Source organism: Acinonyx jubatus, chromosome C1 (genome assembly GCF_027475565.1).
Source record: "Acinonyx jubatus isolate Ajub_Pintada_27869175 chromosome C1, VMU_Ajub_asm_v1.0, whole genome shotgun sequence".
In the NCBI taxonomy this organism is placed as follows: Eukaryota; Metazoa; Chordata; class Mammalia; order Carnivora; family Felidae; genus Acinonyx; species Acinonyx jubatus.
In genome coordinates this window covers 49,301,902-49,315,768 of record NC_069381.1, presented here as the reverse complement: position 1 = coordinate 49,315,768, position 13,867 = coordinate 49,301,902, and the positions used below count along the sequence as shown (strand labels likewise).

Genomic DNA, 13,867 nt, shown 5'->3' with positions numbered 1-13,867 from the left:
TTACAATTAAGTACACATTCTCCAAAACCCAAATATTTGAAACACTTACAGATCACATCCTCTAAAATACTCATCTATCCCCTGCCAACAGAATGCAAATGATAATGTGACATGCTTGCAAAGTTAATTTCTCCAGTTTCTCATGTAAGGACAGATGGGTAACAAAAGTTCTCTTTCTAAAACATATATTGAGGAAAATAATAGAGAATAGGCTATCAGCTGACTTTAAAAAATAGCTCGCATTTTTAGAATTAAAAACATTCTGCAAAACAGTACAGTGTTGATCTTACAGGTAACACCTCTCTTCTTTGTGGGGAGAAAAACATGAATATATGAACCCCAAAAGAGCCTACTGGTAGGATTCCACAACCTTCTTTCTTTCATCTGGCTCAAGTAACTGCCATGAAGGTAAAATCCAGCAAGACCGATATGTACATATAAAAAGTCAACAAGTTACACAAGACCTGAGCTTTCACATAACACAATGAACCTTTTGTCTAAAACGAGGCAAAAGAAACAAAGTAAAAATGCATTCTTTTAGTCAGCCCTCAGTAGTTTTATCCTGAATGCTACTCTAGAATGGTATAACATACACAGGTAAAACATGTCTCGAAAACAGCCTTGAAACAATAAAGAATTTTATCACCAATCAAAGCAACTCACTCCATCAATGGTCAATATCAATTTCTCAGCGCATTCATGCACTACCCAGGTTGGTTACTTTTAAGATTAACCTTACCATCAATTGCGTAAAGAGTTGGTTTGTTTTTCCTTCAGCTATCTTAGACAACAATGCGAATTCCTAAGTACAAAGCTACTAAAGTTTGCGTATTAATGTGATTCTTTTTCCTTCATAAATGATCAGCAATTTGACAGTAATCTTACCACATCTTCTTAATACGCATGGGGTCCAAGAGGCCCCAGTAGGTTAAAAACACTCCCAGAAGATAAGCAACTAAAAATACTGCCTCACCACCAAACTCAGTGCTTTTCAACTAGATCACCTGCCATCCAAAATACCCCCTTTATGAGAAAGGTGTTATGAGGCTTCTCTCACCCATCATCAAAAAACGTGGTTTAAACATATCACAGAACTACCAACACCTCTGATAACACTACTCGCCAAGAGAACTGAACTTGGGGAGAATCCTCTCAAAGCTACGTTTTTCCACCTGAGTGAAGATGTCCCCTCAGACACCGGGGCTTCTGGCTATTCTGACTTTGGTTCACCTTTGCAACCACACCTGTCTCTACGTATGTGGCCTGCCACTTGGAGGGGGCCGGAATGGCCCGGCATATACAGAGGTCAGCAGAAAAGAAACACACGAGAAAGCAGAACAACGTCTCACCATTGCACTTACCTGCTGCATGCACAAAGTATGCCAAATATAAATCGAGTTCCTTAACAGAAACCCCTATGTGATGGGGCTGCACACAGAGCCCTGGATTCGAGCACTGTGGGGACTTTACAAGGCGCTCACCATCAGTACTTTCGAGCGGAATACCTTTAAATAAAATCACCATAACGAGGTCCAACCTCCAGACTTTATCTGCCTGGCGAAGGCAGTCAATTCTTCGCATCTTGCCTTTCTGGTCTGGGTTGGAAAGAACACAACATGGAGGCTTTTTCCCTGTAACTGTAAGAACAAAATCCTCTCGGTACTCGGGGCGGATATCTTTCCGTAACTTGGCCAGAAGTCGAGATGCCCACTTCTGCTTGACCTCTGGTTTTTCACTTAGCAACTCATCCTTCACGGCTCTCTCTTCTTCTTTTGACATACGCTTTTCATGTTTTTTGAAGTATTTTCGTTTTCGGGCCTGCAGGTTGAACCATGTGTAGGCGAAGGCTCGGACGTGGGGCAGAAGTGCTTCAATGAAAGGATGAAACTCATCCTAGAGAGATGAACAAAAACAAAAATATAACTACAATGGAGACAAAAGGAAACAACTTTTCTTCAGATAGACATTAAAAAAAAAAAACAAAAAACAACAACAACAAAAAAATGCTTATTTCACTTGAAAGTCGACTCAAGCATTACCTTACCAAAATTATACAGAGGATGCCTATAGGGAGTCTGAGGGGGAAAAAAGAAAACTATCAGTATCATTTCTCACAATCTCGGCAAAAAAAATTGCTAAAAATCTTAAAATGTTTTGATATGTTCACCAAAGTGCACCAGGTTCTATTGCCAGGCTTAGGTCCCAAATCCTTTAGATAGTAAGTGAAGTTTATTGAAATGCTTATAACGACATATAATCTTAACCCTATTTCAAGAAAGGCATATCTAATTTTGCTCCAGCCTTGACCTCACTACTTGTAGTACAGCCAGGGCTCGGCCGCCAGATTGGCAAATCCTAAACATTTAGATGCCAGTCAATGTTTATGGAAGTCTAGGAGCAAAAAATCATCTCCACGATCAATGAAAACAAAGACTTTCCCTCTAAAAATATTGCCTGTAGACTCTAATCTGTTTCTCAGTCATTTTGGTAACATCTTAATTCCTTCTTAAGTATTACAGTTGCATATGATTTTTTTAGTCAAAAACTTAGAAAAATTTGGCGTCTACAAAAGAAGAGATGAATTTGATATTCTTCAGGCTGAAATAAAAGATCTATTTCCAAGACATACTTGCTGATACTGTGGGAATGAAACAAAAAGGAAGAAAAGGGGGGAGAAAAACAAAGAAAAGCGTACATGCCAAATAGTAAATAGAATGCGTCATTGTGACAACAGGGTTGCAACTAAATACAGTTAATTTCGTGAAATGCCTTCAGGAATAATCGTCCCTAAAAAAAGAGAACCGTTATTTAATTTTTGAAAATAATATTTCAGGCTTTTTCTCACAAGGAAATAGAGAAGCTGGTACATTTAATGTTTACGAGACTCCAGGAAAACCCTCCACGGTTGCCTCTTAAAATGCAAGTAATTTGAAAATAAAATTCAATTTAAGATGTTCACATTTTTCTTACTGTCCTATGAAAATGTTTGATTCTTTTACTTGATGTTTTCTTATGAAATATAAATACAAAATTAAAGAAAAATTAAACAGTAACCTCCACAAAGCTTTCTGAGTACATCTAACTTTTGATTAACCAACCCACACTGATCTTACATAACTTCTCTCCACCGCACAAACCCCCAAAAGATAAATTATTTACTTTCAAATGAATGAGGATAAGAAAACCAAAGAGATATTTGATGACTTTTTAAAGAAGGGTGTAGAACAGACAAATATTATAAAATGCATTCTTTTTCAGTTTGTAATATCCATCTAAATATATACTTTGGAGGCACAAGTAACTGTAATTTCCAAAATATTATTACTATAAATTATTAAGTTTTTAAATGTTCAAATGTAAATGGAGAGGTTAAAATTGGAAAAATATTCTTCCAATTTTCCAAGACTGTTAAAACATTCTAAATTATAATCAATCATGTAAACACTAGACGACTATTTTTAAAGCAAGTACATAATAATGTAATACATAATAAATCATTTCACTAATTGACATTTATCTTTTTCTTCTATGAACCAATTCTAGGCTCTGCATTTCAAGTTTAGCTTTGAAAACTGCTTTTATTCAATAAAAATCCAAAAGAGAAGTCAGCTTTTATAACATATGTGCATTCTTTAAGTGGAGAGGAAACAGAGAAAAATACAAGAATTATATTATCCTTTATCCATAAACATTTTTTAATTTCTGATGTCTGAGAATCTTTCTCACTGCCATACTTTAAAAGGCAGAAATGGGGTGGGGGAGCATTTTTCAGGTCACGGTTTATAAGGTATACACCAAACCGCAAAGCATTTAAACATTACTAAATTCTGAGCTCATCCTTGCAATGCTCTAAAATACATAAAACTGGGGTTTGGAACAGTCCTTCACATTGGCTGATTTCCTTACATACACAGGACATGCTAGGGACCAAGGCTCTGTGGTATCATGCAAGGAACTCCTGGAGTCTGCCCTAACTACAAAGTGAGCTTTCACGAAAGGGAGGATTTCATTTTAAAATCTCAGCCCCATTTTATAAAGCAAAGCATAACTACACTCCAAACAATCCACATTTATGTTAAAATGTTATCTCACTCAAAAGGTTTATTAATGACAATAAACATTTTTAAAAAAAGCATTCTGATATGGCATTTAAATGTTGGAAGAGACTCCTACTAGTAAAGCTTCTCACAGAACTGTGAGCTGCGTTCATTCGTGTTCAAAAGGATTTTGCTTACCTGCCAACCAAATGCCTATCTATCTCATCATAAAAACCCTTAAACGAGGCCAACTATGTCAACTAATCATTAAGAATAATCTAAGTCCCCAATTTTGCATCAAAAGTATTTACGACTTATTACTCCCCAAAGGTTTCAAGAATGTGCCAATAAAAGTGCACAGTATTTTGTATAACTTTACTCCCACGTACCATTAAAGTGCTAGTTATCTTTCTCACCTCACGATCAGAAATATTCTAGATCATCGAAAGTAAAGAATATCGTTAACTTGTAGGTAATGTCGAGGCACAGCATAAATTAATTTTGAAAAAAAAGTATGCCCTTATAAATCATGTTGCTGCACATACTGCCATACGCTATGTAATATTCCAAAATAGTCACGAGAAAATAAAGAATATTGTACATAGGTACTCAGTGAGAAAGTTAGAGGCCACCAATGAAAACAAACCTGAAAACCTGTTTCAAAAGCGGTATGACTTTGAATCAGCATCTTAAACGTTGATCTGTTTGTAAGTAAGCCAAGTTTAAGAACCACTGAGCGCTGATATTTCTGGAACTACTTTTTAAAGGTTCACCTATAAATTTCTACTGGGTTATATCATTCTATGGTCAGGTAAAGGATGGTTACGATATGCTTGTATGGTTTAAAATAAGATGTCTGACATTTTCTTGATAAAGTTTTAAAAATTGCACACACATACATGGAGTTCATTCTTTCATTTAGAGTACTTTTATCACTGTGCTGACTGGACTTTCTTTAATGACCAATAAACTACCTAAGTTTGTCTTTCTAAAACTGGCTCTAGAGCTTTGTAGGTGTTCCAGCAAGTTGAATAAAACTGTAAATCAATTTTTTAAAGAAGACCTCAAAATCTATGGCTCTCATTCACTATTTAGTGTACCTTTGCTTCACAAACTGTTACACTAAGTGTTTCCTTCAGCGGTGTTTCCAGAAGAAGGCCTAGTGAATGTATCAATCACACTGCCAAATATGTTTAAAAAACAAAGCAAAACAAAACAAAACTTTCTTAATGTGATAATAGCTCATGAGCCAAGAGAATCCAGCTTTGTCAAATACCTGACTCTGCCCTGGGCCTGCACAGAGACACAGGTATTCTCACATATGCACCAACCCCAAATATAAATGTATCTTTTGAGAGCTCACTTGAGAAGAGGCTCATGGGTCTGCTCAGGTCATTCCCCACTCTTGCAGCACCCTGGTATTGTCTACACATTCTCTGGGTGGCAAACTTTGGCCAGCAAGAACTTGAGGCTTAGTACTCAGCGTTTTCACTGAAGTCATAACTCACTCAAATTCTCTGACACTTTGCATCTTATCCATATGCAATTGTGAACCTTGCCAGAAGTGGTTGGAAAAGTTTCCTTCCTAATTCCACCAGTTCCCAAAATAGGAACTTTGGAAGTTTGCTAGGGAAAAATAAAAAACTTTTACAATAACTACAAGCAACTGCTACCCATTACTAAGGCTAGGCCTAAATCCCAAACAGACCATTTCAACATAAAAGATGCATTTTTAAGAGTCTTCCGAGATCAAATAGCCGGTATGATTACTGTTCGATATTGGAATAAGAAAGGATGTCATATGAAAAATAAATCCAGAATCTAGAAAGGAAAAGAAAAAAATTATTGGCACTTTTTTAGCCTTTCATCAAGTATTCCGGTTAAACCGTTATCTCCTGCTAAATGAAAGCAGTAAGTGGTAGCAGGTTTTTTAAGGGAGTGGTAAATAAACATTTTATATGAAGCATACAACTTCACGTAGGTGATTAATGGTCAGATTGCAATGTACCAAAACAGTACGAAAGCTCACACTTTTTTTCAAAAAAAAAAAATGTTTTTGGCGCAAAATCACTTTGACTTCATGCCTTTTACTCAAAGAAAATAAATAATATATTCAAAAGGGTCCAGATTTGGAGCCGTGAAGTAGCAATATTTTGCCTAGGGGTGGTGCAGACAAGAGAGGGATGAAAAGGGAGGGCATGGGAAGGAGGGGCGGGGGGCGAGAGAGACCCACGCTCCGAGTAGAGTCAGCAGAGTCGGAGGGGAAAAGTTGCCCCCGTCCTGCGCGCGGAGCTGCCCGAGTCGCGCGGTGGCGGGAGGCGGCGGGAGGGGAGGGGGGACTGGGGGAGCCGCGTCCGGCCCGGGTTGCTGCTCGGGCTCGCGGCCCAGAGCCCAACTCCGCCCGGCGCTCCCCGGCCCGCGCGGCCCCGCGGCCTCCGCCGCTCGCCGCCCTGCGCAGCGTGGGCTCGTCCCGGCACCGAAACTTTCACTCGGGAAAGCGAGCGGGCGCCGAGCTGCGAGGACGCAGGCTCCACCCGGCCGGCGCTGGGGGACGCGCGTCCACGCAGCCCCGCTCCGCCGAGCTCAGGGGCCGGCTCGCCGCCGCCCGCCCGCCCGCGTCCGAGGGGCGCTGTCCCGGCCGGGGCCCGGGACGCCGGCCCGCGTCCCTCCCGCGGCCGGACCCCAAAGGCTGACAAACAATAAACAAAAGTAAGAGTTTGGGGAGGCTGCCGCGGCGCGGGCTCCGCGCGCGGGCCGTGGGCGCAGAGGCGCGAGTTCTCCCGCACCCGGGGGTTTCGGTTGCCCCGAGCGTGCGGGGCGTGCGGTGGGCTCCGTCGGCGGCCCCCTCCCCGGGCGCCGCGGAACTACAGAAACCGGCCTGCCGGCTGCAGAAACGCTGAGTCCAGATTTCAGCGTGTCATGGGCTGCAACCCCGCCGAAACACGTGCGGGGCGTCCGAAAACACCGCCGTTCCGCAGTCAATCGCCCCGATATTAATTAACGCATTAATAAGAGGGCGCCATTAGCCATGTGCCCACACAAATGGCCGTGCAAGAGGAATGCACCCGCATGGAAACAAAGTTACTTTCTTAAAGCTGTATTTCTCCCCCCCTCCACGAGCACACGCGCACATACACACAGAAACACGCGCAGACCCGGGCACACACCAACACACATTCCCCGGGCCCTGCCGGCGCGACGGTCCCCGGCACCCCGTGCCCAGCCCCAGGTCTGCCCCCGCAACCCCGGCCCCCCGCCCCCCATCCCGCCGCATCCAAACAGCTGCTTACCTGGGTGAGACAGAGCGGAGAATACATAACTGCCGGGCGGTGGGGTGTGCGTGTGCGTCTGGGTGTGCGGTTTGGAGGTGTGCGTGAGTGCGGGTGAGAAAGGAGAAAGAGGGAGAGAGGAAGAGAGAGAGAGAGAAGGGGGGAGAAAAAAAATCAAGCCTGCTTCTTGCGTTCACATTTCCAACTCGGCTCAACTGCAGCCAGCCAGCCAGCGCGATTGCCGCTCCATGAGCTGAACTTTAACCCCGCCTAGAGTTTCCCTACACTCCACTATACATGTCTACTGTACGCGGGCGTTAAAGGCATAGCGCACCCTTTCCCGCTCCCGCGCCCGGCCGGCCGGGTGCCCGCGAGCTGCCCGCGCGCCCGCCTCCGCCTCCGCTCCGCTCTGCACCGCACCGCACAGCCGCCGCCCGCTCGCGCCGCCGCCGGTGGGGGGGGGGGGGGGAGCGCGTGGGGGAGGGGGCGGCTGCGGCGCCGCGCGGCCAGCCGGGTCCCGAGCCTCCGCGGCCGCTCGCGCTCGCTCGCTCGCTCCCTCTCTCGCTCCCTCGCTCGCAGGCTCTCTCGCTCCCTCTGCCCCCCCCCGCCCCCGCTTCCCCGCTCAGCGCATTACTGGGTAACGCAGTGAGGAGCAGTTACAGTCTGTACTCCCGGGCAGCTATAGGCTGCCACAGGATGTGCTTAAGCAAACAAAACTACTTTTCCTCATCCCCATCCCCCAAGCCCCGCCGCAGACCTTCGCGGACCTCGGTGGAGGACTTGGACAACTTTGCCAGGTTGCCCTGCGCTCCCGGTTCACTGTGTGGGCACGTAGAGAACCGAGGAGAAGGCCGGGGGGGGGGGGCAAATTTGCATGTATGCAAATTTTTTAAAAAATCAGACCTCCTAGGTAACTTTTTTTTTTTTTCCCCTCTGAAATGCGGTACGGCTCAAAGCATTGTAATCTCTCCAACGAAGCTTTCTGTGGGAATAGATCATCGGCAGAGGTAATTATGCACAAAATCCTGCAAACTTTGTGCAGCTTCAGTCCTGTGGCATTCAGAAGCGGGGGTGGTGGGGAATAATTTCACACAGAAGAGTCACCGGATTTGGGGGGTGGGGGGGCTGTCTGGAGAAAAAGAGGCGGAGATTAATGAGCGTTCTCCCTCCCAGGACTGTGAAACTGGTGGGTCTGAACACAGACGCCATAGAAAAAGTTCTATCACGTTCAGAAACAACAGTGGTTTAGCTGTGACATCTTTTTCTCTTTAGGAGAAAAAAAAAAAAAAAGGAAAGGGATGTCCCCTAAGGGAAGGGAGATATTCTGGTCCACAAACGCGTGCCCAGAACTGGACACAGGCTATCATTACCGTTCCTGTTCCTGGGACACCTCTGGAAGGGTGCCTTTTAAGAATCCCCTCTTTTTCCCTCCCCCAGGTAATCGTTCTTAAAATGGAAAAGAGCTTCCTGCAATTATTCTAGGTTTGCTAAAGTATTGTTTTGGCAGAAAAGGGGGGTGGTTTTTAGGGTTTGGCAAGTTGCCAATAAGCCTGCTTTTCCAGTTTTTTTAACCTCATATTTTCTCTCCAGGCTTTCCTCCCTCATGGAAAAAAAAAGAAAAAAGAAAAAAAATACCTTCTTCCTCCTGCCCCCCATCCCATCTCTTCCTCCTCCTCTTCCTAACTCTACTTTGCAGCCTGCTGCATTTGCGAATCCTTCTCAAAATTCCAAAAGGAAAGATCAGGTTGAAAGACACTGGCACACAGACAGAGGAATCTGCACCTTGGTAGAGGTTAAATAGCGAGAGAGCCTCGGAAAAGAGGACAGTCCTGTAGGAACCCCCACTCTGCAGGTGGGGATGAAGTGATGTGCTAAGGCCACGGTCATTCAGACTACACCACCCACCTCCACGCCCCCCCCCCTTTTTTTAAAGTTAAGGGCAAGAAACATGCTACTGGAGAAAACAAAATATAATCCTCTAAAATATTCTGCATCTGTCTAAAATTATTTTATGCTTGTTCTCCGATTACTTTATTGCTAAAATAATTTCTGAATGCTTCAGATCATTTTCACACACCCTGCTCCTAAATATCCTTGAAAATCTGTCAAATTATTTATTAAGGGGTGAGGGAAAATAATGACTTAAATCTTTAATGAGAGAGTCCCATTTTCCCCAATTAAACAACTGCTTTTCCTTGGTTCCTCTTGGATTTCAGGAGAAGAGAAATGTCCTAAAAGCTAAGCCGAGTTACAGAGACAACCTTCCTGGCCACGGAAACCTTTGCTGGGATCTATAACTTCAACTCGCTCCAAGTTTCCTCGATAGAAGTTTCTGGCTGACGGTCCCAACATGTAACTGAGGCACAGTGAGAAGTTATTGTTCCGTGTGTACTCTTGGGAAGCTCTCTTCCAGAGCAGATTAAAATCTTTCTTTTGGTGTATTAAAAGATATACTTCACATCTGCCTCTTTCCAAAACCAGAAAGATTCTTAGTTTTAACTGAATCTCAAGAAAAAGAAAAGGACTTTTTTAAAAAAAGGACTGGCACATCGCCCTGGTTTTTAAAAATAGGGAAAAGTAATTTAATGCTGATATTTCTAGTTTAAAAACTTCTTTTGTTGCAGCAGTGAATGTGCCCGCGATTTCCAGCTTTCTGCGGTTAGCAATATTATCTTAAGTAACTTTTGGCGCCCTTCGTAAGACTTTTGGATATGGGACGATTGTTTGCGCCCTCTAGGCAAGGGCTGGATCCAAGTTCAGCACCAAAGCCCTTCACATCCGCTCCTGCTTTCTCTCCTATCTCCGCCAGCTCCCGCTCCCTCCCCCGCGGGATGGGGGGGGGGGGGGAGGCGGGGAAACACTACAAAGCACAGTTCCAACTACAGCCTTTGGAAACAAGACTGAGAAAAATACAGTAGAAGAGTTACAGTTACAGAAAGGCTTCTGGTAACTTTCTCTCCAACAGGCATAAATTTAAACACACACACAAAGAAACAGATGTTCCTCAAAGGGCAGTCTGGGGGTAAAAAACATTTCCAACTCTCTCCCCTCTTCCCAAGTTGCAAAAGTAAATCCTTGTCCAGAGTTCACAAAGATACTACCACACTTGAGAGAGAGCAGGGATGGAGGGGGGAGAGAAGAAAGAAAGGATAGTAGAGAAAACAGTGTAGGAAACAGGTGAAGTACAAAAACTAGTTTACTGCAATCATATAAATGACCCATTGTTAGGAAGGATAAACCCCTTATTGGAAATAACCGCTCCAATCATTTATTTTGCAAGTGCTAGGAGGCTGCCTTGAAATGGGATTGTCTTTGCGCAAAGGAGGCTCCTGTCATGCTCTCTGCTATCCATATTCTTCCTGGCACAGAGCCCAGCCTTGCATTTACTGTGTTTTATTTGCAGAAATGTTACCTTGCCAGCTTTAGTGAAATCCTCTTAGATATATAAATTACGTCAATAAGGTTTCACTTATATGTACATCTCAAATACCTCTCATTTCGGAGGTTACTTGATAGGAAGATCTTATTAATATGATTTAGATTTTAATGCCCAAAGCAGTGAAGATAAAATTGGGGTACATAAGTGACACTGCCATTAACTCTGTAGTTCTTATCAAGACCAACTTTATCACTAGCATTTTCCAATATTTTTCTTCTCTAGTTTTTCGACCCACTGGTCACTTGCATGCAGATTTTTCTTAGATGCATATAATACTAAATTGGATAATGTCAGTGAACTGAGCATCCAAGTGGATTTTAACGTCAGGTTTCCAAACCAGATTTGATTAGAAGGCCTAAAGCCTTGGGAAATAGCTCGATGGGAATTTAATCCAAAGATGGGAAAGAGCCCATACTATTTTCCATTCATTTCCCAACAGAATTAGGTGTCTACAATGCTCAGTGGGAAGGAAGAGATGGATGTATTTTAGTCAGAGGCTGCCAGTTACTGCCTCCAAGACAAGCTGCAAGTTACTGCAGTTGGTTTCCACTGGATTGGTATCAAAGACTTGTCCAAGAGGCCAGACTCCAACGAAGAGTTAGCAAGTCAGCAATCTTCCACACACACCCTCCACAGGGGTTGTTGTGGTAACAAGAACAAATGTGAACTTGGCTAGTTCTAATAGCCTATTTGCCACTGACCATATATTTAAATAGCAGAATTCAGGAAAAGTGGAGAAAGAAACAGTCCTTCTCCCCCTCTTCCTTTCAAATGTATAAAACAGCTGTCAGTCCACCTGTGACACATCCTCTCCCCCCTTAAAACTGTTGTTTCCAGTTCAAGAAGAGAGGCTTGCCTCTTCCTTCAAAGTATTTGAAAAGCCAAAGCTTCTCAGATAACCAGACAGAGAAGTGTTGTAATGCTGAGTATTCAGTCCACTACTTCCCAAAGCTCAATACAGTCCTGTAGTTCAAGTTTCTAAGCTACACATTTTTTAAAAGCTGAACCTCCCCCTTCACAACAGTTAACAACTTCCCTGAATTTAAAAATAATTATTAATGCAAAGTTAGTATTTCTCTGGCAGAATTTTTCTAACTTTTTTCCAAAAGGCAATTAAGAAAGCATTACAATTCATGCAAAAATCCCCCCATCCGTTTTTTTTCCCCCCCTTTAAACTCAAAAACTCTTTCCTATTGTGCTTGCTAAATCCGGAAGACCTTGTAGCTTTGACAGCTTGAACCACACCATCCCCTTCAGAGCCGCAGAGAACTTCAGATCTTTTCTGCCCCGCCCCCTCTGGCTACTGAGAACCATTCATTGTACACCCAAGCTTCCTCATGATTGGCTGAAGCTTTTGTCAATCTCCCATGTTGTCCCATTGATTAGAGGATCGAATCGTCAATTATTCGCCGGGTCCAGACATTTCTTTTCGAGTTAGGTTGACTGCTGAGGCCAGACGTCTTTTTACAGAACAGAGCACGTAACAGGATTTTTTTCCCCCTTTCTGGAACCGAGCAAGCGCTAGGAGGAAAAAAATCTGTCAAGCTCAGCATTTTTTGCAAATCTCGGGAAAAAAAAAAAAAGAAGGAACCCCGATCTGTGATGTACATAGCACAAAAAAAAAAAAAAAAAACCATCCACAAAGCAACATCTTTAAAACAAAACCATAACAATAGACATTCACCCAGCAATCACTTAAAAGCATACGCAAGCTAGAGAAATTTTAAAGTCTTAGCCATTAAACAAAATCATTCTACCATTATTGTTGTTTATAAAACACACATCGTATAAACGCAAAATAGAAAGTTTAAGATGTGCCACGTACCATTGCAATGTAAAAAGAGTACGTGAGAAACTTTAAAATGTTCAGACGAATTGCTTCATTTGTTGTCCCCCTTTTTTTTGCATTAAAAAAAAATCTAAATAAACTTGGAACCGTTGAAAACCCGGAAGAGATTTTTTTTAAAGCTGTGGGCCAATTGCAGGCTTCTTGGAGATTTTTTTTTTTTTTTAACTCCAAATCAGAAGGCTTTTGCAATTGCAATGCGCGCTCTCTGCCTCTCTCACTGTCTCTCTCTCCTCTTTTGATAGCGATCCAACCCGGGCTGGCTGGTTCTCAGATTCTCTCTGGTTTTGCCTTGTGTGCTTTGGATTGTACGAGACTTTGCAGAAGTTGCAATCGATTCGCAGTCCCTCTCTCCTCTCCCTACCCCCTTGTTTATTTCCGCAATCGCTGCAATTTGCATAGTAACCACGCACGAGGCGCCGGCAGCCGCCAGCGGAGGGGGCCGGGAGGGGGCAGGGAAAAGGCCTTGCCCCCTTCTCCCCTCCTCCCGTCTCTCTCCCCGCCAGTCTCCTCCTCCCCCACAGTGCGTGGCCAATAGGAGCCCCGGAATTCAGCGCAAGCTCCGGTCGGGACACCGTTCGGAAGAAAAGCTCCTGTGTTACTAGGCCCTGCTCGCAGGATCGTGTTTTTGGCGCTGTGGAAGTTCCCCTGATTGCGGACCTCGCAGCCGGTACTAGGGATCTACGAGGATACAATACAATTGCCTGCGGTTGTGCGGGTTTTGCACGTTTTAATCAAGCCTGCACACCTGCTTTCTCGGTTTCTTTTTCCGTAGCCTCTCGTGAGTTATTAGGCTAGTTCATGATGGTTAGTGAGAGATTTAACCTTTATTTGCACTGGTGTAGACCAAGAGTTAAAGATCCTCTTTGGTGCATTAAATCACGAGAGTGCAAAATGTCACAGAGAACTTGCAGTGAAATAAAGCTTCTACTCTAGGTTCCTAAAGGAAAAGACTGGCTCTGTTCTCTGCAGATGACTGAACATAAAATTGCTAGGGGGGCTCCCTTAAGAATAAATTTGTTCATTTAAAGGAGGAGATGCAGTGAAATTCTAGTTGAATTGCCAAGCATCCACTTCGTCAATATCCTTACAAAACCTGGATTCCACAAAGTTGGACGCCCCCCTCCGCCTCCTGTTGCCCCGAGAGAAGGGCTCTGTTTAGACATTTGAAATGGGGGGAAGGGGAAGGAGACTGTTAAAGTAGTTATGGAACATTCAGTCCTTCATCTCACTGATTCATCTTATTTCATTAACCCAGACTCTTTAAGACCATTTC

At 43.6% G+C, this 13,867-nt stretch overlaps 1 protein-coding gene and 1 long non-coding RNA gene across 10 annotated transcripts in view; one reads left to right on the top strand and one right to left on the bottom strand.

The window, feature by feature from the left end:
• Positions 1-12,894, bottom strand: part of NFIA (nuclear factor I A) — a 368,084-nt gene extending 355,190 nt beyond the window's left edge. The window contains exons 1-2 of one of the 9 annotated variants that reach the window (XM_027059035.2): positions 12,571-12,894; positions 1,362-1,893 (exon numbers count right to left, since the gene is read on the bottom strand). In XM_027059035.2, the coding sequence (XP_026914836.1) occupies positions 1,362-1,893; positions 12,571-12,573 (535 nt within the window). In that variant the 5' untranslated portion in view covers positions 12,574-12,894. Of the gene's footprint in view, positions 1-1,361; positions 1,894-7,327; positions 7,655-8,063; positions 8,088-12,570 lie in introns of those variants that run through there. The other 8 variants (XM_053214155.1, XM_027059034.2, XM_053214154.1 and 5 more) reach the window with 8 other exon arrangements.
• Positions 7,723-12,331, top strand: LOC113599330 (uncharacterized). Its single transcript, XR_003420143.2, has 3 exons — positions 7,723-8,103; positions 8,263-8,313; positions 9,523-12,331. It is a non-coding gene; the product is annotated as an uncharacterized LOC113599330 (long non-coding RNA).
• Positions 12,895-13,867: the final 973 nt, after the last annotated feature.